The 24,211-nt window shown below is 43.2% G+C and overlaps 1 protein-coding gene across 1 annotated transcript in view; it reads left to right on the top strand.

Moving 5' to 3' along the window:
- The first annotated feature begins 1,019 nt into the window (after positions 1–1,019).
- Positions 1,020–24,211, top strand: part of ACVR1B (activin A receptor type 1B) — a 46,655-nt gene continuing 23,463 nt past the window's right edge. Inside the window, exon 1 of the mRNA XM_030939419.1 lies at positions 1,020–1,208. Within this exon, the coding sequence (XP_030795279.1) occupies positions 1,118–1,208 (91 nt within the window). The 5' untranslated portion in view covers positions 1,020–1,117. The remainder of the gene's footprint in view (positions 1,209–24,211) is intronic.

Here is a 24,211-nt window from a genome sequence, read left to right as displayed (position 1 = left end):
TAGATTTGAAAGTAACATTTATTTGAAAAATATTTAAAAATTATTGAAATGGTAAAATAAAAAGTAAAAAAAAATGGCAATAACTACTGTTACTATTGGGTAAATATACTTCCAGTCTTTTTTTCCGATAAATACATATTATCAATACAATTTGAATAATACTGTGAACAGTTTTGCATTTTATTTTAATTTAACATTATCTTGTAAGCATTTTCTCATGTCATAAGTTTTTGTAGACAGGATTTTAAATTACTAAATAATGTTTCATCATATGGATGGGCCATAATTTAACATTTTCTATGATTGTCTACTTAGTTTCCACCTTTTTACAATAATAAATATACAAGTTAACATTTTTAATAAACATCTGTCCCCTTATTATTTCTTGAAGACAGGGGATCATACTGGGTAAATGGATATGAATATTCTAAGGCATTTGATGCATAATGACAATTGTTTACCAAAAGGGTTCTACCTACCCGCCCAATCAGAGTGCCTGACACGGCACCCTTACCCATACTGTCATCAGTAAAGAGCTTTGCTATGTTCTGAAAAGGAGCATGCCGCAATTCCATCACACAGGCTGCCGCGTCCAGAGGATGGCAGGGGGCAAGACCAAGCAGGGAAACCAGTTAGGAGACCGCGGCGATGATCCCAGGGGACGCGCTGGGGGCTTGAAGCTAGGCGCAGGGATGGAGGAACTGGAACACGCACGGGATTCGTAGAATATTCGACGGGGGCGGGGGATCGACTCTGATAAGATAATTCTGCGTTGCGTGGGGTGCAGGAGAGGGAGGAGACTGCACGTTCGGCTCCGGCCTCCTCCGCGCCGGTCTCAGCACCGATCCGCGAGGTTGGCCGAGGCGTGAGCCCCGCCCACTCCTTTAACAGGGACACTCCCCTTTAAGGCGGGCGCCCGCGCGCGCCCCGGCCCCGCCCTTCGGGGGCGCGCGCGGCGGCCTCGGCGCCGGCTCCGCCGGGAGTGCACGTGCCGGCGCCGGGCGGAGGAGAGGGAGGCGGGAGCCGGGCAGCGGGAGGAGGGGAGGCGCCGGGGGCGCGCGCGCGCGCTGGGCGCTGCTGGGCTGCGGCGGCGGCGGCGGCGGCGGCGGCGGTTACTATGGCGGAGTCGGCCGGAGCCTCCTCCTTCTTCCCCCTTGTTGTCCTCCTGCTCGCCGGCAGCGGCGGGTCCGGGCCCCGGGGGATCCAGGGTGAGTCCTGGGGCGGGGGGCGGGGGCCGGGATGGAGAGGGCTGGGCGAGGGCGAGGCCTCGAGCCGCGGCCGCTGGGATACAGCGCGCCCCCTCCCCACGCGCACAATATGGCCGGGTGGGGGGCGCGGAGGAGTCGGGGTGATCCCCAGTCAGCTTCCCAGACCTCGGAGGCGCGGCTGCCCTTCGGCGGCGGAGCTCACGCCGGGCCCCTTGGGACCTGAGCCCTGTTCCAGGCGGAACTGGATTCGGGCAGCTCTCGGGGGTCGCGCTCCCAGCGCCCTCATGTTCCATAGAAGGGAGCCTGAGCCCCCAGCCTCAAGATTTGGAGGTCCATGGTTTCTGTCCTTCACCGTGTCCAGGGGCGGGGGGCTTTCTTCCCTCCCTTCAGATGCTCCTGGGGGGCGTCTTTCTCCCGCCAAGATTGTGGGGTTCGGGCGGTGGGGTCTTAGCCTCTCCGAGGGATCCTGATGTTGAGAGCCCGCGCACCTCAAGACTGCAGGGGAAGGGGTCTCTAACCTTTCCTTCAGGTCCTGCACTTGGCGTGTTTCTTCCCCTCCCTCCCCTGCCTCCCTAATGTTCTGGGAAAGGGAGTCACATTTCCCCTTCACTCAATCCCCTGAGTTCAGTGGGGCAATCCTCCCCTCCGCCCTCCGGCACACATGCCCCGTGGAGGCTATTTGGAGGAAGTGGGACGAACAGGCCCCTAAACCTTTTTGGAGCCTAGCTTTGGAATCCCTAACCCTATGGAACCGAGTTCCCCAAGGGTTGATCTGAATCTAGGTGTATTTGCTTTCCTCCTCGCTTCCCCCACCCTACTCCGGGGGGCCCATTCAGTTAATCACTTTGTGGATGCCTTTCAGGTGAAATCTTAGAACGTGTCTCCAACCCCCCAAGATTATTTAAAGATCCCACCACCGGACTGTATCCCCGGCCCTTGGTCAGTACTTATTTACCTTCCTACACGATGCCTCTTCCCAGCCCGCCCACCCTCACACACCCCTTACCTTCCGATCCCCACAGTCTGCGCCTCGCCTTATACCACCCCCACTCTCCCCTCTGTAGAAGCGGGTACCTTTTTGCGGGACACTCCGCTGGCTGTGTTGTTTTTGAGGCTTTGGGGGCTGAGAAAAGCAGATGAAACCCTAAAATATTTCATTTAAGACAGTCCTGACGAATGTGTTTTGGCCTTGAGGTAGTAGATGAAGGTTATATTTGGCAGTTATATTGAAGCGATTATTGACCGACAGATGGATCTGGGAGAGATGATCGGGATTGTATTCGCTCCCAATGTACAAAGCCTGCTGCTTTGACTTCTCAGCAGCCCCTAACCTTCCAGCAATGGGAGATCAAGTGTGTTCTGTGGCTCTCTTCTCCCCTAAAAATAATGATTCTCAGGTGGGTTCAGTCGTCTTTAATAAACCAGACAGTCAAGAAAAGACACCATGCCACTTTGGAGTCTCAAAAACAAGTTCATTATCTCCGGCTTTGGTATTTGTTCCCAGTGGTGGAGCCTGTGCAGCGGGGTCTTTGTTCACGGGCTGATGCTTCTGCTAAGCACCTCGTGTGTGTTCTTCGGCCTCACTGCTCTGTGGCTGAGGGGTTTGAGAAACATGGTGAAGGTGTATGAACCGAGCTTGACATTTGTGGTGAGATAATGATTTGCATGAATAAGGATGTTCATCGGGCCTTATTAAGGACCGTTTTTTGGAATGTGTAACATAATGTTCTCTACTGGGTAGTAAAAAAAAAAAAAAGGGGGGAGATTGAACCTCTAGGTTTGTCATGTTATTTGTGTATGTATAAATCTTTAAATTCCTCATATAGGAATTTTTATCCTGCCCCTAATATATCCAGGATTTTTAACAGTCATTTCCCTGCTGATTTGATACGGTGTTTGTGGGGTTTTTCTGGTTGTGAGCCTGGTTAAGAATGTTTGATAATCCAATTGGTTCTGATTGGGACAGAGTTCATTTTTTTGTAATCTTCCTAAAATGGATGTTTGTGGGGGTTAAGGTGGGTGGGTAAAATACGGAGTTCGTTTCTTTTTTTGGTAAATTGGAAATTAGGTTGTGTGTCCAGCAAACATTCTCCAGGGCCTTTAAACTTCTTGGCCAGACACTACAGTTTTTTCCGGGACACGTATAGTTGCCAGTAGTGCATGCTATGGAGACCACTGCTGCAAAAGGCTTAAAGTAAAACGTCAGTTCTGGGAAAATAGAGGCTGTGGGATAACAAGAAGTTGATTTTTTTCCCCTCCCCTGCATTTCCTATATAGTGCTCCCCTACGTGGGCTGGAGGAGTGACAGAGCCAGGCAGCTCTGATGCCTGAAGATGCCTGATACTTGGACATGATGTGAGGGCAGTAAGGGATAGGCATTTCTGTTAATGAATTAACTAGGACTTAGTAAAAGGCCAGTGATAAGGAGAATGAGTTTCGGTTAGAAATAGCATCCGTTTGATAGGTGTACATGTTTTAAGGCCTGGCTTTGGAATTTTCACATTTAAAAATGTAAAATTGAGTTAGTAGCAGGAGAACATGACATTCATTTCTTAAGACAAAAGCAACAAGAGAGATATTTGACATTCTCTTAGGAACATTTTGAAATTCTGTGAGCGGACTAAAAATCTAATTTCAAGCTAACCCTTGTAATTTTGTTGAGTGGACATGGATTTTAAGTACAGTGGAAGTGCAGTCTTGTAGAGGACCTCTGATTAGTTTTGTTTAAACAGCTCCTGGAACAGATGTGATAAAACATATTAAAATGGCTACTCTGGTTAAAGGTTAAAGCCAGATGGAGGGAGGAGGCTGGTTTTCAGCCCTAGAACTTAGCTCTCTTACAAGTTGTCCTTGAACAAGTAACTTAACCTTTCTGTGACTGGCTCAGTTTTCCCTCTGTAAAATAAGGAAATATTTTGTGTCACTCTTATTGGGACATTTGTGAGTCTGACTTACTGATAGCCAGTTGGTGGGGAGGTATTTTTAGACACCGTTTCTGACTTCAGTGAATAAGCAATGCTGGGTTACTTTTTTATCTTATGGAGCAGAAAAACATACTCTGTGATTGATAGACGTACAGCATGTCACAGTGTGGTTAATTTCTTTTTGTGCTTTTTTGTAGACCCCTTTCAGATTTCCTCAAGTTAATTTCTGTCTCTGGCAGGCTCTTACATCGTCGACTAGGCAGCATACCTGTGCTAATCAAAGACAGTCTGGAGGGAGTGACCTGCTTTAGGCTTTATTGGTTTGGCAACGTTTTAATTCTTACGCAACTCTGGGTATGTTTATGGCACTATGTAAATGTTACATAAGAACATGGAGGCTGAGAAGTGGCCAGAATGGTGACTGTGAACACAGGAAGGTTAGACTGAGGACTTTATCCAAAAGGACCTTGGAAATCTGCAATCAGTACAGGAAGAACCTGCACTTTATTTTCCTCTAAGAATCTTTTTAGATGATTATGTCTTTCAGGTGGACTGCTGTGTTATAAATAGGTTTATTCTCCACCGGTGAGCTAATTGTAACCTTGCTACCAAAATATGAATCAGTAAACGATGAGACGTGCTGCTTCTTCCAGCATGTCCTGTTGAAGCTGCTTGTTGCATTTTCTAACATGAGTTGAATTGGGTTGCAGTCTGTTCTCATAATAACTGAGGAGTACAGGGTGTTGAGGTGGAATGGAATTCTCAGTTCGTGGTGCTTTAGGTCATCTTCATTTTTGAAGGTTAAATGCAGAATACTGAAGTGGCTCTTTATAATTTTGAAATCTTTGTTGTTTACTGTTCAATTTTTGCTCAGAGTAGCAGTGAACATTAATTCTGGGATCTCGCCTCTTTGTCTTCAGTTCTTGTGTTAGCTGTTGTTGTAGGAGTTGGTGTAAGAGGGTCTTAATCTCGTTTTCCTCTCTGTATTCATAAAAAGGAAATTCTAGAGTCCTTTCTCACCAGTACTTCTGATGCTGGACATACTGCAGGCAGCTACAGCCCATCAGTTCCACCTGGACTGGGAATGCGGGAACCTTTTAAGTCCAACTTGCATTTCTTTAACTCTGCAGGCACTGTCTCATGACCAGGTTCAGATACCTGCTCTGAGTTTCTGTTCTCAGTTTTTCACTCTCATGCATGGTTTAACTTGAGCTTTGGCTTCAGAGGCACCATTTCTGTCCATGTCTGTTCTCTCTCCTCTATTATGGAGAAATGGTGTGCTAAGCAAAAATACGATTTCAGAGAGTGTCTTTCTTTCCTTTACTCTGTAGAGTTGCCAGAGTTTGGTTTAGCTGTGAAGTTTCCATCCCAGGCAATCTTTATCTGCTCTCTAGGGTTCAGAGACAGTGCCACTTTAGGCAACTCTGGGCTTTTTGGTTTTCTTTAGTCTCCACCCAATCTTAAGCCTGCATTTGTCTCCCTAAATATTTTGAATTTAGCATAATGAAAGTAACTGCCTTTCCCTTTAAACCATCACATCCCCCCTAATATTTACACAATTAACATATAGGAGATTTCTTTATTCATTGGGTTGGGTATGTGCCTGGAACAGGTTTTGGCATGGGGATTTAAATAACAACAAGATGAACAAAAGACCCCTAAATCTCTGCTACTATGGAACTTGCAATGGCTTAGACTGAAAATAAATAAGTAGACTCAATTAATCAGTCCATGAGTGCTGTGAAGAAAATAAAACAGGATGCTGTGCCATGGTGTGCCTGGAGCTGCCATTTTACCTCTCTCTCAGCTTCATTGTTTTATCTGTAAAATGGGGCTAATACAGTCTTGTTACTCGTGATAGTTCTATAAAGTTGAATTGTAGAACTGAATTACCAAATCTTCAACCATTGCTCCTAGGGGAAATACAGGGTTAGGTTCCTGCAAGCCTCTGGTCACTTTTTCAACCTGTCAATACATAACCTTATTTTATGTGTTTCTTTTTTTTTTTTTTTGAGACAGGGTCTCGCTCTGTTGCCCAGGTTAGAATGCAGTGATATGATCTCACTTACTGCAGTTTCTGCCTCCTGGGCTCAAGCAATCCTCCCACCTCAGCCTCCTGAGTAGCTGGGACCTCAAGTGTACACCACCTCACCTAGCTAATTTGTGTATTTATTTACTTTTTGGTAGAGACAGGGTTTCAACATGTTGCCCAGGCTGGTCTTGAACTCCTGGGCTCAAGCAGTCCACTCACCTGGGCCTCGCCTGCTGAGAATGCAGGTATGAGCCACTGAACCTAGCCTATTTTATGTGTTTCTGTTTATTTTTAATTTTAATTTTAATTTTTTTGAGACAGTGTCCTGCTCTGTCACCCAGGCTGTATAGTACAACAGTGCATCACAGGTCGGGCACAGTGGCTCACGCCTGTAATGCCAACACTTTGGGAGGCCAAGGCAGGTAGATCATGAGGTCAGGAGTTTGAGACCAGCCTGACTAACATGGTGAAACCCCGTCTCTATTAAAAATACAAAAATTGGCCAGGCACGGTGGCTCAAGCCTGTAATCCCAGCACTTTGGGAGGCCAAGACGGGCAGATCACGAGGTCAGGAGATCGAGACCATCCTGGCCAACACGGTGAAACCCCGTCTCTACTAGAAAATACAAAAACTAGCCGGGCGAGGTGGCGGGCACCTGTAGTCCCAGTTACTTGGGAGGCTGAGGCAGGAGAATGGTGGGAACCCGGGAGGCGGAGCTTGCAGTGAGCTGAGATCCGGCCACTACACTCCAGCCTGGGCGACAGAGCGAGTCTCAAAAAACAAAAACAAAACAATACAAAAATTAGCCAGGCGTGGTGGTATGTGCCTGTAATCCCAGCTACTCAGGAGGCTGAGGCAGGAAAATCGCTTGAACCCGGTAGGCAGAGGTTGCAGTGAGCAGAGACTGCGCCACTACACTCCAGCGTGGGTGACAGAGTGAGACTCCATCTCAAAAAAAAATGCATCATAGTTCACTGCAGCCTGGAACTCCTGGGCTCAAGCAGTCCTCCTATGTCAGCCTCCCAAGTGGCTAGGATCACACGCACATGCCAGCATACCCGGCCAATTTTTAAATTTTTTGTAGAGATAGGGTCTCACTCATTGCCCAGGCTGGTCTCAAATTCCTGGGCTCAAATGATCCTCCTGCCTTGGCCTCCCAAAGGGCTAGGATTACCGACGTGAGATACCCTGCCTGGCTTTGTTTCTGTTTAAAGACATCTTATTTAATACATATTGTTGGTTCATTAACATTGAACTTTACTGACAATAGCACTATTAACTCATGCCTGAACCAAGCGTCTCTAACATGTATTTTCTCCATGAGGCATATCACTATCTTCTTGCGCCTAGGAACACTAGACAGCACCTCAGCACTCCTTGTGGGGGACCATTTTATACAGCAAAATCATCAATGAAAAGCCTGACACTAAATATGCTGCGGAAAGGATAACTTGTTTACAGTATGCCAGCTGAAACAAGAAGGCAGGGTTGCCTTGTTTACCTCAGTTGGGAATGCATGTGGTGGGTGTTTCAAATGTTTCGCTATTCTGTGCATGGCTGTCAGTGAGCAGGAAGGTACCATAAATGTTGATATTGGGGTTACACATAAATTTGCATTAACCGTATTTTGTTAGAACTGTATACAAAAGTGGTAGAAATAAAATTGTAGAATTTCACTGAACCAGAGTTTTAATTTTAATACATGTAGTTAGAAGTCCCATTTCCAGACTGCAAACTAAACATATGCATGTTGAGTACCTACCATGGTGATCTAGCGTGGTGGTCCCCAACCTTTTTGACATCAGGGACTGGTTTCGTGGAAAATAATTTTTCCACATGGGAAGTGGGGGAGATATGGTTTCGGAATGAAACTATTCCACCTCAGATCATCAGGCACATCAAGCCGAGGTGGGTGGATCACCTGAAGTCAGGAGTTCAAGACCAGCCTGGCCAACATGGTGAAACCCCATCTCTACTGAAAATACAAAACTAGCCAGGCATGGTGGTGGCAGCACATGCCTGTAGTCCCAGCTACTCGGGAGGCTGAGGCAGGAGAATCGCTTGAATCCAGGAGGCGGAGGTTGCAGTCAGCTGAGATCACGCCACTGCACTCCAGCCTGGGGAACAGAGTGAGACTCCTCAAAAAAAAAAAAAAAACAGGATCATCAGGCACGTCAAGCATGTTAGATTCTCATAAGGTGCATGCAAGCTAGATGCCTCGCATGCGTGGCTCACAGTAGGTTTCCCACTTCTATGAGAATCTAATGCTGCCGCTGATGTGACAGGAGGCAGAGCTCAAGTATGTGCCTGCCACTTACCTCCTGCTGTGTGGCCTGGTTCCTAACAGGCGGTGGACCAGTACCAGTCTGTGGCCCCAGGGGTTGTGGACCCCTGATCCAAAGGGTCCCTTGACATGTATTTCTTGAGCACTTGTCATATACTAGGCATTGTCACAGGTGTTAGGAATACAGCAGTAAACCAAAGGAGACAAAATTGCCTTCTCTCAGCTTACCTTCTGCCAGGTGAGGTGGACAATAAACAAAAATATGAAATGTAAGGCAGTTGTGCCTACCACAGTCCACCTTCTGCTCCTCCCTCGCCCAAGATTCCCCATCTTTGGTGTCCACACACCTGCTTCAGGTATTCAGTCAAATGCTAGTCTTTGTTGATAGAATTAAGGTCTTAGTCAGTTGACCTTTAGCCGTCTAAAGGAGGTTATCATGGTGGGTCTGTCCTGATTGAACTAGCCCTTTCAAAGCAGAGAGATTTCTCAGCTGATTGCACAAGAGGAAATCAGATGTTCCAGCTGGCTTGGAAGCAAGCAGACATCCATGTTTTGAACTGCCGATCCCAACAGCCACATGGCAAGGAACTGCAGGCAAACTCTAGCAGCTGAGAGTGGTTCCCAGCTGACAGCTAGGAGGAACATGGGGACCTCAGTCCTTTATCTGCAAGGCCGTGGATCTTGCCAACAACCAGTAGGCTTGGGAGAGGACCCAATCCTAGATGAGAAGGCAGCCCTAACTGGAACTGTCCATGCTGTGCCTGGACTTCTGACCTGTAGGAACTGTGAAATAGTAACTAGGTGGTGGTTTAAAAAATGTATGCATTGGGTGGGGGTGAGTCAAATGGTGATGGTGAAAATAGGTAAAGCAAGAGAGGGGAATAATGAGAAATACCTCAAAATAGTCATAGGGGTACTTGAGACCTAGTGCCCAGCCATCCCATTGCTCACATATAAAAATAAATCCTTTGATCACAGGTGGCTTTCATCTGCCTATAACTGTTTTCTAGATATTTGTGAGTGGAGGGGAGAGGAATTGTGGATGCTTTGGAAATAAGTTTTTTAGGTGCTTGGGATATTTGAGTTGAGGAATCTGGGAATTGAAGTATTTTCTGGGTTTTTTTTTTTTTTTTGGTTTTTTTTGTTTGTTTTTTTTGGTAGTAGAGGACTCACCTTGCCCCACATCCTCATATATTGTCTTGGTGTATGTTTGCATGTTACCTTTTATACCTGTAGAAGATAAGATTGAATTGTAATCAATCAGTGTTCGTGCCTAGCACTAAGCTGAATGCTGAGAGGGATCCTGAGGAAAGAGTCTGTCCTTGCCCTTTACAAGTTTACACACACAGACTGACCACAGTGGCTCACGCCTATAATCCCAACACTTTGGAGACTGAGGTGTGGGGGATCGCTTCAGTCCAGAAGTTTGAGACTAGCCTGGGCAACATAGCGAGACCTCGTCTCTACAAAACATTTTTAAAAATTACACGGGCATGGTGGCACGTGCCTGTGGTCCCAGCTACTTGGGAGGCTGAGGTGGGAGGATGGCTTGAGCCCAGGAAATTGAGGCTACAGCAAACCATGATTGTACCACTGCACTTCAGCCTGGGTGACAGAGTGAGATCCTGTCTCAAAAAAAAGTTTATACACAAATGGACTTTTTTTCTGCTTGTAGAAACTACCACAAACTATGAGGAGTTCAGGTGACAATTGTAATAAAAGCATCTGATTTGCTGAATGTTTACTATATATAAAGTATTATGCTACGCACCGTGTTGTATCGTTTATGTAGTTATTCTTTGAGGGGCTAGGGGCTTTTATTCCCAATTTACAGATGAGAAAACTAGGGCATAGAGAAGTTAAGCAGTGGGTCCAAAGTCTATCCAAGTCCAAAACATGTGGTCTAAATATTGTACTGTACTATAAACTGTGAGTACTGTAAAAGTGACCTTCTAACCAGGCTCTCTGCCTTCAATCTCCTATTTGTTTTCCATCCTACTGCTGGATTTAACTTTGGAAATGCACCCTATCTGTCTGACCTATAGGTTTTGTGGCTTCTAGGATCAACTCTAGACCCCTTAGCTTAGCATTGCAATCAGTTTCATCTGGTCTTAGTCTTCCTGACTGTTCTTGTCTTTGGCTGGAACCTTGGCATTGTTGGAACTGTCAATTTACTGTGAACCCAATATAGCTAATATTTTTTCACAGCCCTTTGCCTTCCCCTTTCTTTTTCTCTGGAATGCTTCTCCCCACTTCTCCTCCTGGCCAAACCCAGTGTCCTCCAGTGTGGACCTTCATCCTCTTGTGTTCTCTGGGTCAGTGATTCCATCCTCTCTGCTTTTCCCCTTGGCCTGTATTGGTAGTTGGAGTTGCACTGTTTATAGTTGTCTTCTCCTCCCACTCTCTATGCCCAAAGAGTTGGTGCGGGGAGCTGGCTTATTCATTATATGGCTTTGGCCTACACAGAGCCCTGCATGTTTTAAGTACTTAATAAGTTTGTTTAATTTAATTCATTCATTTCCATCCTCTCAGTAAAATCCTAGGTAATTCCAATTCTGTTTTGCTCTAATTTTATTATCATATTGTGTATATAGAATTTTAATCCTACTCAAAAAATGCCACAAACATTTGTGAGTTACTTGGAACATCGTAATCTCTCTTTCTATCTCACCTCTTTCATCTCTTATTTATCCTACGCCTACCCATTTTATTCCAGCCAAATGAACTTGATCTCTCAACCTCATTAGTTTTATTCTCAGTTTGTCTGATGTCTTTTTTCCTTTTTCATTGTCCCAGTTGCCTGAAACAATCATTCCTATCCCTCTTCTCACTCAAAACTGTGACATACACTGTCTCCTCTCCATTCGTCCATATTATAATAAATAGGTCAGGAAGAAAATACCAGAGATAAATATCCTTCCCTGCTCTATTGAGCCAGAAGTATGTTTATTCAGACTCAACAAAGAAAACAGTGGTTTTACATGTTCATCATAAACTGAAATCAAGGGAGAAATGCAATTTCCTGATTGTCTAAATATGACAACTGAGTCTGTACACATAGGTCCCAGGAACATTGGACACACTCCTCATAATGATGCTCGCTCATTTCAGTTTTACCTTGACATTCTCCTGAGCAGCAGGTGGGCCCTTGCTAGATGTTCAGGTATTTACAGTCAGCCATAAATTAAGTTGCAATGACAGGTCTCCTTAGCATAAACATCAAACGTCTCTTTTGAGTGAGAACAAAGCTTTCATTCTCTAACAGAAACTTAAGGTTGAACTTGTTTAAACAGCTCTCTAGGGCTGGGTTTGTCTCCAAGTAGAATGTCAGAAAGGCAGCTTGTAGAATGGATATAGTGTGGACCTGGCTTTCCAAACACCTTTCTCTTATGCAAACCCCATTCCAAGACTTCTTCCCAGATTGGAATTAAATACCAAGCTTATCAAGTGTCTTATTGTTAAATCTGTGGTTCTCCCCACCCCCCACCATACAAATAGCTTCCTTTATTAAGTCAGTTATATTTTTTTTTGTAAGTGCTTTTTACCAGTACATTTTGTTTTTGTTTTTTTCTATATACCACCATTGGCACCTGTAAAATTTGACTTTATTATGGCTCTTGGGTACTTGAAAGCTTTTTGTTTTAATGTATTTTTAAAATCTAATTTTGATGATTGTAAAAGGTGAAAATGTAACTTGGGTCTTGTTTTCTTTTAACCAAATAGCATGTGATTGCTTTACTGCTGCAAGATTTTTCTATTTAGGCTAGTTAGAACCTTGCTAGTACAGTATCAGTTCCTAGTTATTGCCTTCCCGCCCCCCAAGAAAGCCAAACATTGCCTCTATTTTGTGAACAGTTTAGTGCCAGATATTTTTTAACCTGATTCAGATTTTCATAAACATTTTGGCAGTTGTCTAGATCAGTAGCTATTAACAGTTGTCTTTCTTTTTAAGACAGTGGAACTCTTAAAAATGAAAACGTAGAAATGTATATAAAGTTATAAAGTGAGTAAAAGCTGAGCAACTCTGGCAGAGGCCCCCTCTGCCCCTGAAATTATTAGGCTGAGATCTGTTGAGTGACATTTATTGGGCACAGTGCTATTTGCCAGGTGCTTGTACTAGATACTGGTGAGAAACTGGTGAAAAGGACACTGGTTTCCTCTTTGTGAGTTCAGAGATTCCTGGACATGGTGGAGAGTCTAGAGATTCAGGAAGAAGACAGTTTGAAAAACACTGTAAGTTTTTTGTTTTTGTTATTGAGATTATATTGTGTATGTTGTTTGGCAAATAGGGATATATGGTAGTTTAAATTGTGGCAAAATACGTGTAACAGAAAATGTCCTATTTTAATTGTACAATTCAGTAGTGTTAAGTACCTTCATAATGTTGTGCACACCGTCAGCACTATTTTTAAATTTTGATATTTATTTAATTTTTATTTATTTATTTATTTATTTATTTATTTATTTATTTTTGAGATGAAGTCTTGCTCCGTCACCCAGGCTGGAGTGCCATAGCATGATCTCGGCTCACTGCAACCTCTGCCTCCCAGGTTGAAGCAATTCTCCTGTCTCAGGCTTCTGAGTAGCCGGGATTACAGGCATGAGCCACCACACCCAGTTAATTTTTTGTATTTTTAGTAGAGACGGGGTTTCACCATATTGGCCAGACTGGTCTCAAACTCCCAACTGTAAGTAATCCACCCACCTCGGCCTCCGTAAGTGCTGGGATTATAGGCATGAGCCACCACGCCCGGCCAACATTTCGTATATATATAGAATCTTAATATGTGGCTTCTTTCATGTAATATAATGCTTTCAAGTTTCATCTATATTAGAGCATGTATCAATAGTTTCTTTTTATGGCTGAATAATATTCCATAATAAATATACCAGATTTTGTTCATTCATCGTTTGATGGACATTTGGGTGGTTTCCACCTTTTGGCTATTGTGAATCATACTGTTGAGAATAATTCATGTACAAGTTTGTGTTTAAACATTTGTTTCAGTTATTTTGTGCGTATGCCTTAGAGTAGAATTGCTGAGTTATAGGGTAGTTCTAGGTTTAACTTAATAAGGAAACATCAAACTTTTTTTCACAGCAGTTGTACCCTTTCGTGCATTCGTCCCAGCAATGCACGAAAGGTTCCAGTTTCTCTAAATCTTCACCAACACTTACTAAATTTCTTTTTCATATTCTTATGGCCTTCCTAGTGGGTATGAAGTGGTATCTCATTGTGGTTTTGGTTTTCATTTGAATTTGCAATACATTAGAGTCGATGTTGAACATCTTTTCATGTGTTTGCAGGCCATTTGTATATCTTCGGAGAAATGTCTGGTTCAGGTCTTTTGTCCAGTTTTGTTGGTTTTTTAAAAATTATTATGTTTTTTAGAGAATGGGTCTTTGTCTGTCACCCAGGCTGAAGTGCAATGGTGTATTCATAGCTCATCGCAGCCTTGGAACTCCTGGGCTTAAATGATCTTCTTGCCTCAGACTCCTGAATAGTTGGGACCTCAGGCATGCACCACCATGCATGGCTCCTGTTCAGTTTTTAATCTGGTTGTTGTTGAGTTTGAAAAGTTCTTTATATATTCTGGATTCTAGGCCATTTTCAGATATAAGATTTGCATATATTTTCTCCTGTCCATTTTCTTTTTACTCTTTTGATATTGCCCTTTATGCACAAAGGTTTTTAATTTTGATGAAGTCCAGTTTATCCATTTTACTTTTGTTGCTTGTGCTTTGGTGTCGTATCTGACAGACCATTGCCAAATCCAAGGTCATGATGTTTTACCCCTCTTCTGAGTTTTAGAAATTTTAAGTTTTAGCTGATATATTTAGGTCTTTGATCTATTTTGAGTTAATTTTTGCACGTGGTGTTAGGTAAGGGTCTGACTTCATTCTTTGCATGTGGTTATCCATTTGTTCATCACCATTTTTTGAAGAGACTTTTCCTTTCTCCTGTATGTTTTAAGCACTCTTGTTGAAAATCAGTTAACCATAGATATATGGGTTTATTTCTGGATTCTCAATTCTGTTCTGTTGATTTGTGTGTCTATACTTAGCACCATTCTGTTTGATAACTGTAGCTTTGTTGTAAGCTTGAAATCAAGAAGTATGAGTCCTCCAACTTTGTTATTTTTTTTTTTCTCCCAAGATTGAACTCTTCAGGGTCACTTGCAATTCCATATGAATTTTGGGATCGGCTTTTTCATTTCCGGAAAAAAAAAAAAAAAGGCCACTGAGATTCTGAAATGGATTGCATTGAGTCTCATCTGATGTATATAATTTACATATATAGGCCACTGAGATTCTGATAGGGATTGTATTGAATCTCATCTGATGTATATAATTTACATATAATATGTGATCATATATTCACATTTTTAGTGTAATTTATGTTGGTGAACAAGTTCAGTTCTCAGTTTTTCAGTATCAATTTGCAAAAAAAATTCCTCTTGAAATATAGTATTCCTAAGAAACTACATCAAACATGTAGTAGTAATTATCTCTGGGGCAGGAATTAAAGGGGCGCTCAACCTCTACATTATGTATTTCTGTGGTGGTTGAAATTCTTGTTAAACAAGGAAACACGGGTTAGTTACTTTGGTAAGCAGGGAAAAAAAGGTAGTAAAGATAAAATATATTTTTAAAAATCCTGATATATGATATTCATAGTAGCACAACTAACATTTATAGTTTTGGACCCCCCTACCAAGTAGAATTCCTCCAAATGAAATATTAGAATTGAAATGCTTAGTAGCAAGTAAGAGCTTTTGATGTATTTGATTCAGTGTCAGCAGCTGGGTGGAAAGACAACCAGTAGGTTGGAGATATTAGAGTACAGGCCTGTGGGGAGGATGCGGCCGCATCAAAGCACAATGGGAGGTAGAAGCTTTACTAGATAAAGACAGTACCATGTGACACCGCTCAGGGTCCTTTCCTTATATGGATGGTATAGTTGGGCTAGGAGAGATATGATGCAGACCACCTGACTGGGATAATGAGCTTGGAGAAACCACAGAATTAGGCCAGACGTCAGTGATTACAGACTGATTATCCAAACACGAACAAGAGAGGGATATAGCAGTTTTGGTTAAGAACCCATCCTTAGGATAGGCAGTCTTAGAACTACTTAAGGAAATACACTGAATTTAATCTTGCATATTGGATGAAATCGATTATAGAGTAAATTTCAAGTAGTCTGGAACGTAGTCTTTTCTAGACTTAAAATGTGTGTGTGCCAAAATCTGTGTAGCCAATGTTGTTGGGGTTGGAGGAGGGGAGTGTGGAGGTAGGGGAATGCCTACACAGGACCTGGAAAAGTAGAAGAGGAAAACACTACTAAAAAAAAAAAAAAAGAAGAAATAATTAACATCATGAAAAGACAGCTGGAAGTTCTGTGCCTTGCGAGGTATGGTAGGGATGGTATTCATCATTTGTTAGTATTCTAGCCAGAAATTTGCACCTGAATCAGATCAAACCTCTACATCTAGCTAATAGCTTATAGAAAATACAGAGGAGAGAGGAACATGTTAAATGACACCTTGGAGAGTCAACCCAAAAAATCCAGAATGTGGGACAAATGGCCTAGATTCTTCAACAGATAACTTGCAAGGAAAAATAACAGCACCTGTAATCTAAGGGGGAACCTATAGATTAAGAAAGGTTTTAGGAGATCTCTCACCCAAGTGCAGTGAAAGAACCTCATTTAGATCTGGATTTTCATTTTATTTTATTTTATTTTTGAGGCAGAGTCTAGCTCTGTCACCCAGGCTGGAGTGCAGTGATACAGTCACAGCTCACTTCAGCTTCCATCTTCTGGGCTCAAGCAATCCTTCCACCTCAGCCTCCTGAATAGCTGGGATGACAGGCATGTGCCATCACACCTAGCTGATTTTTTTACTTTTTGTAGAGATGGTCTCACTATGTTGCCCAGGCTGATCTTGAACTCCTGAGTTTAAGAGATCCTCCCACTTCAGCCTCCCAAAGTGCTGGGATTACAGGTGTGAGCCACCGTTCCCTTCCCGGATCTGGATTTGAGCCAGCTGTTAATTTTTTCAAGATAATAAAGGATTTTTGAGCACTGACTGGATATTTGATTACATTAAGGTTATTATCAGTTATTTTAGGTATGATAATGATGTTGTGGGAAACTGCAATTTAAAATATAACTTGCAGAAGATTCCAATATCAATGACAAAATATTAAAGGCACTTAAAAACATTAAAGGTGGCCAGGCACGGTGGCTCACGCCTGTAATCCCAGCACTTTTGGGAGGCTGAGGCCAGTGGATCACCTGAGGTCAGGAGTTTGAGACCAGCCTGGCCAACGTGGTGAAACCCTCTCTCTACTAAAAATACAAAAATTAGCTGGGTGTGGTGGTGGGCGCCTGTAATCCCAGATACTCGGGAGGCTGAGACAGGAGAATATCTTGAACCCAGGAGGCAACGGTTGCAGTGAGCCAAAATCGTACCATTGCACTCCAGCCTGAGTGACAAGAGCAAGACTCCATCTTAAAAACTGAAACAAACCCAGCACTTTTGGGGGTCGAGGCAGGCCGATCACGAGGTCAGGAGATTGAGACCATCCTGGCTAACACAGTGAAACCCCATCTCTACTGAAAATACAAAAAATTAGCCGGGCGTGGTGGTGGGCGCCTGTAGTCCCAGCTACTCGGGAGGCTGAGGCAGGAGAATGGTGTGAACCTGGGAGGTGGAGCTTGCAGTGAGCCGAGATCTCGCCACTGTACTCTAGCCTGGGCGACGGAGCAAGACTCTGTCTCAAAAACAAACAAACAAAAAAATGTTAAAGGTTGGGGGAAACCTGCTAGAGAATCGGTGGCTGGTGCTAGTGGGAATGTCTAGCATTTGCTTGTACACTTAACTGTATAGGCACTTGGCTAAGAGCTTTATATACTGATTATCTTATTCCGCAGAGCCATCCTATGAAGTTGATTCTCTTAGTTTTCTCCATTTTCTAATTGGGCAGCCCGAGTCCTGTGAGCCTAAGAAACTTGCCTAGTGTTGCTCAGCTAACAAGTGAACCAGGATTTAAGCTTAGGCTGTCTGACCTCAGAGCCCAGGCTGTTAATCCCTATGTAATTATGTCTCCCTGAAGGTGCTCTCAGTGATAGAGGAGGTAGCAGAGAAACTAAAAGAATAATTTCTGGTTGGGCATGGTGGCTCACGCCTGTAATCCCAGCACTTTGGGAGGCCAAGGTGGGTGGATCAGCTGAAGTCAGGAGTTCGAGACCAGCCTGGCCAACATGGCGAAACCCCATCTCTACTACAAATACAAAAAATTAGCCAGACGCCGTGGCAGGGTCTTGTAGTCCCAGCAACTTGGGAGGTTGAGGCAGGAGAATTGCTTGAACCTAGGAAGCAAAGGTTGCAGTGAGCCGAGATCGCGCCATTGCTTTCCAGCCTGGGCAACAAGAGCAAAACTCCATCTCAAAAAAAGAGAATGATTTCTTCCATTTGTACTGAGAAGCATGCTATGGAAACACACAAGCCCAAATTATTTTGAAGTGGACAAGTTGTAGATGTTAGATACCTCTCAAGGTAAAGGTTTAAAACCAATCTTACATTCATAGTTGGTTTGTAATAAATGTTATTTTATTCTGAATTTAAGTAGTGATAAATATATGGGATGTTTTAGACCTAATTGAAGAAGTGGGTCTTTGTGGCAAATTGTATTTCCTAAATGACTTCAACTATATTTCCCATCCGACATGTTTTTCTTACAATGTGACTTTGACACTCCTTCCAACAGGCGGGGTCTACCCATGTCCCTTCCTTGAATTTGAGGGGAGGTTTGACTGCTTTGATCTATGGTCTATGGTGGATGTGATGCTCTGTGGCATCTAAGGCTAGGCTGCTAGAATAATACAGTTTCCGCCAGGTTCATTTCCTTTTGGGATCTTGCTCTGGGGAAGGGCAGCTATCAGGCTTTGAGGAGCCTAAGCTAACCCACACAAAGGGATTACAGGTTGAACATCCTTAATCCAAAATGCTCCAAAATCCAAAAATTTTTGAGCACCAACATGCTCAAAGGAAATGCTCGTTGGAGCATGTTGGATTTCAGATTTTCAGATTAGGGATGCCCAGTCAGATGTATATGAAAATATTCTAAAATCCCCCAAAATCAGAAATCTGCAATACTTTCTGGTCCGAACATTTTGGATAAAGGATGCTCATCCTGTTGTTGAAGAGGACCACATCAAGAAGAACAAAGGCCCCCAGCCAACAGCCAGCATCGTGCGCCAGATGTAAGCGTGAATAAACCTTCAGAGGGTTCTAGCCCCCGGCCTTGGAGTCTTCCACCTGAAGGCCCAGATATTGTGGAGTAGAGATAAGCTGTTCCTGCTGCCCTGCCCAAGTTGCTGGCTTATAGAATCCATGCATAGATTAAATGGTTATTTGATGCCACAAGTTTTTGGGGTGATTTGTTATATGGCCATAGTAACTGGGACAATGTTATTTTTCCTCCCATCTCAAAGGACTTTAATGTTGTCATCATATATGGCCATTTTTGAGCAGATGTTTAGTGTGGACCTACTAGAATTCAGCCCTGGAGATGCAAAGGTGAATGGAACATAGTCTATTTCTTTAAATGGCACCACAGCCAGAAGACTGTTAAATTGACCTGTTACTCTTATATGTGTAAAGATATTTCCAAAGAGACCCTCGTTGCTATGCTGGTGAGACCTAATAAAAGTTAGGGCCACTGAATCTAAGAAAACATTATATTACCCACTTGAGAGAAGGTGGCAGTATGGTTTCTCTAAAGCCCAGGCAGACTAATAATTGGAAATTTTTTATGGAGGTAAGCATGCATGTGAATAAAGAGAAAGAGTTTATCTGGACTTTCAACGACCCTAATAAAAGTCTGTACAGGTAGTTATTTTAAAGTCACAAAGGAATTAAAGGAATTTACACTGTGTATGAAGAACTATCTTAGCCAGTGTGGTGGGGTACACTTGTAGTCCTAACTACTGAGGAGGCTGAGGCGGAAGGAATCGTGTGTGGCCGTGAATTTGAGGCTACAGTGAGCTATGACTGCAGCTCTAAGTAGCCACTGCACTTCCAGCCTGGACGACATAGCAAGACCCTGTCTCTAAGAAAATTTTAAAAACAAACAAAAAAAAAAACTGTCTTAAAAAATAAAGTAGGGGTAAAGCACCACTTCTATAATATTGGTAGAGTCACCAATAAGAAGTAAGGAATTCATGGTGAAACCTTGAGGTTTCCAGTGGCATTGTTATCCCAGGCTGTAACACACTAAATCCCTGGAGATGAACTGCAGGAAGACATGGTGTGGCTCTTTGGTCAGAAAACCAACAGTGCATTTGATACAGGAGGGTAAGAATGTGTTCAGAGTGATGTGAATGATATTTGCAGGGTGCTGAATCTGATCACATGAAGGTGTTCCTGGTGTGGCCATGGCCGTGCCGACTCTGTGTGCCGAGTGTTGTCAGAGTGTGGTAGAATGCTGTGTGGTATTGTGGGGAAAAGATGGGACTTAGACCCTAGAGACCTGAGTTGGCGATGTGCCCCATCGTTTTACTGGTTTACCACTTGTGAGCCCCTTAACTTCTCCGAGGCTTTATTATCCATAAAATGAGGCAGCTCCTGAGTTCCTGTGGGGATCACAAGAGAGGATGAAAGTGAAAACTCTTGATACAATAACACGGCGTAGCTCTACACAGTGTTTTCTTACGGGAAACAAACTGAAAACACCCTACCTGAACATAAAGCTGGTGTCTCTGATCCTGCGATCATAGTTGTGTGGAGTTGTGGTCTTTGTTCTATGCCAAAGAAACTGGAGGGGATTGGGATAAGGGCCAGGGAAGAATAATTAAAGTAATCATGGTTGTATTAGGCTATTCTTATCGCTTTGGCCTATCTGGTGAATTTCTCATCTGGAAAGAGTGCTGAGAATCAGTTTATGATCAAGTCATAAAATCACAAAGAGAAAGGGCAGAACTAGAAGGTTGCCTGGTGAAATTTGAAAGAGTCAAGTCTAGGGTACCTAAACAGGACAGTGCTCCACAACCAGTACTAAATTTATGAAATTAATTATCCACAAGTAGTAATTAAGTTAAAATTCATAATTACTGTAGCTTCAAAAGAGTTTTAGGTGCGCTCCTGGACCTTCATCTGTTAGGACAAACTTAGATGTTGTGTGCCATGCCTCTTCCCTTTCACAGGGGGCACCGTCACACTGCACTCTCCCACACTGCTCCTGGTGAGGGTCTGAGGCGGGATCTTGGGCTAAATGGCTGTGAGTCTGACCCTGTGTGGCGGTTTTTGAGAATTCTTAGCTGGGCTATGGTGTCACTGAGTGGCCTGTCTTTTCTGAGGCCCAGCTGTGTTAGGCGCCTCTGTAACACGGAGCTAGACGGTCTGCCCAGGTTGGAACTTGTCAGCCTTACTCGAAACACAGCCTGCCTCATGAATCAAATTTGCATTTACATCCTGCCACAAACCACCTTCCAATCATACTTTGGAACCATGTAAAACCCTGCCAAGGTGGTTTTGTCTTTAGTTTAAATTTGACTAACTTGTTAATGACAAAAGTCTATGCTGGTAGGGCTTTTGTTCTGACCACTTTCTAACTGGTTTATGTGTGGAGTGATTTTGTTACTCCTGTGATTTGAATCATTTTCTGATTGGTGTTATTTCTTTTTTTTTTTTTTTTTTTTTTTTGAGACGGAGTCTCCCTCTGTCGCCCAGGCTGGAGTGCAGTGGCTGGATCTCAGCTCACTACAAGCTCCCCCTCCCGGGTTTACGCCATTCTCCTGCCTCAGCCTCCCGAGTAGCTGGGACCACAGGCGCCCGCCACCTCGCCCGGCTAGTTTTTTGTATTTTTAGTAGAGACGGGGTTTCACTGTGTTAGCCAGGATGGTCTCAATCTCCTGACCTCGTGATCCGCCTGTCTCGGCCTCCCAAAGTGCTGGGATTACAGGCTTGAGCCACCGCGCCCGGCCAATTTGTGTTATTTCTACTACGTAATTCTTCTGTCTTGGAATAAGGAGAGTTTTAGGTATGTATTGTTTACATACACGGTGTGTAAAATTTTTAACCTGATGAGTCACTATGAAACAGATTCTAAGGGGCTGTTATCATTAGTCCAGATTTAGCTTTTCAGAGAGAATTTAATTTAGTGTGTGTGATTTAATGAACTAAGATTTACAGTAAATTTAGATGCTTTTATAATTGTCACTTTTGTTTCAGTGGAAAATGAATGTTAACAGAAGGCTAGCCAAAATGTCTGTATTTAAAAGATGTTTAGGAAAAGGCATATAAAACAAAACAGAATTGTCCAGTGTTGGGTCAGTGATCAAACAATGTAAACTTAAAAACAAAACTAGATTCAAACGTAGCTGGAAAGGATTTTAGAGGTCATATAGTTCAGTCCCTTCTTTCTGGTTAATCACGAGAAAAGTGAGGTTCAAAGAGGTTAAATGACTTGCCCAAAGCCACGCAACTAGTTCCTGACAGAGCTGAAACTTGAACAGCAGTTTCTTACTGAAACTTGCCACTTCCTAATTAGTGGTTAAGGAGACACATTTTTACTTGGGTGGTGTTTTTTTGTTTTGTTTTTAGGTTTTACATTGAGAGGGGGGATTAATATTTATTGAATCTCTACTAGTTGTTAAGTACTTTAAAAAATATATTAGCTGGGCACACATGCTTGTAGTTCCATCTCCTTAGGAAACTGAGGCTGGAGGTTCCCTTGAGCCCAGGAGTTCGAGTCCAACTTGGGCAACATAAGAACTTTGTCTCTAAAAAATAGATATATATTTCTTCATATAATTCTTACATAGTCCTATGAAATAGTCATGTGCCGCATAATAGCATTTTGGTCAGTGATGGACCGCACTGTTATATGATGGTAGTCCCGTAAGATAATACTGTATTTTTACTTCACCTTTTCTGTGTTAGATACAAATACTTACTGTGTTACAATTGCCTACAGTATCCAGTAAAGTTACATACTGTATAGTTTTCTAGCCTAGGAGCAAAAGGCTACAGCACTTGGACTATGCCATCTAGGTTTGTGTAAGTACATGCTGTGAGGTTCACACAGCAACAAAATTGCCTAACGCTGCATATTAACAGCCCCACTTTACAGATTAGGAAACAGAGTGCAAGAAGGTTAATACCTCGCTCAAGGTCATGTGGTTAATATTAAAGCTGGCATTTGAGCCTTTCTGACCTGTTCCTGCTATGATTCCCACTGTGACTCCTAGTGATGGTAATTCTGATCTTTTCAGGGATATGGGCAGTGGTGGTAGTTATCTTTGAAATATATCGTTTTCAGACTTCTCACTCTGTAAAATATGTAATTAGACACAGATATGTGTAGAGGGGCCTTTCTCAGAAGACCCATAGCTCTTAGCAGTTGCTTGGCTAATCTTCATACCATCTCTGCAAGATAAACAGTGTTTTCTGGTTGGGTAGTTGAGGCCCAGATAAGCTCAGGGACTCACTCAGTGCCTTATCACAAACCCACATGGCCCAGCCCCCAGTTCCGTTCTTCGTCCTGTCTAGCATAGATTTCACCACTTTTGTTCTTTCCTGTCTTACACCAAGATTGTTTAAGTACTTCCCAAAAATAATGAGCCACGTGTGGGTGTGTTCGTTCTCCAGAATGAATCACTGTGAAAGAGGTTGTGAACTAAGGAAAGGAGCATAAGTATCTGGAAGCAGAGGCTCCTGACTGTTCAGTCCCTCTAATTGGTGGGCTCTGGAGTGAGTGCTTTTCTAAAAGGCAACTGTGGGTTTGGGCTTGTGTCTCACTGTGCTCAGAATAGTCCTCTCTTGAAGTTACTTTTCCCTTCTTGCTTCCCAAAATAGAGCCAATGTTGTTCTCTTTGTTGGACACCACAACACAAATATTGAGAGGTATGCTTTCCATAGGGAACCCCTCTTAAAGTGCCTGAATGTCCCCACTGCCACAGAGGGGAATGGGAGTTAGCTTTCTTGAGTTAACAAGATTCCAGCGTGAGTAAAAGAGGTTTGGATCAAGTATTCTGAGAGTTTCAGAAGTAAATGTAAAAGCAGAAAGAATAAGAGAGGGAGCAAACAAAGGTATTTGGAAGAGAAAATGAAGAGATTCCTTAGTCTTTTTTGTGTCTAAGCGGGTTAGAATAAAAATTCAGGAGAAATTTACTTTTAAAAATCCCTTTTATGATTTGGATCCTAGTCTAATGGGCACCTACTTTAAATGTTCTGACTTTAAGAAATACCACTACCCAAACTCTTAAGCAAGAGGCTGCATGTTTTGGAATTTCTCCCAGAAGAAAGGGATCTGATGAAACATGAAAAAATACAACAGGCCATAAGTGAAGATGTGCACTGTCTACACTGTCTACACTGTCTGTCCACCTGCCAGGACTGCCTCCTTGGTTTCCTTGGGTGGGACTAGCAAGGAATCGGCTCATTTATAGAAAGCCTGAGGAAGGAGGGGTTGGGCACTGAGATATTTAGAATCTGTCTTTGGATTTGAAAAGCCAAGAGATGACTTTCAGAATATTGGAGGAAGAGACGAAGATAGCCTAAATCGGTGAGTTATGACAGGGTAGCTTTTCGTGGGACCGCGCATAAGTGTCTCATCTCCAGGGGACACAGTGTGAATGCATTGCCACTTGTTATCCAGATAGTATTGACTGAGTGTGTGATCTGGGACTCGCTTGGGCCCCCACCACGTCCACCCCTCAATGTGTGAGTGCCTCCTTCAGCACTTCCGAGCCCC

Source organism: Rhinopithecus roxellana, chromosome 10 (genome assembly GCF_007565055.1).
Source record: "Rhinopithecus roxellana isolate Shanxi Qingling chromosome 10, ASM756505v1, whole genome shotgun sequence".
Taxonomy (NCBI): domain Eukaryota; kingdom Metazoa; phylum Chordata; class Mammalia; order Primates; family Cercopithecidae; genus Rhinopithecus; species Rhinopithecus roxellana.
Note: the sequence above shows the minus strand (reverse complement) of the source record. Positions and strands in the feature narration are given on the sequence as shown.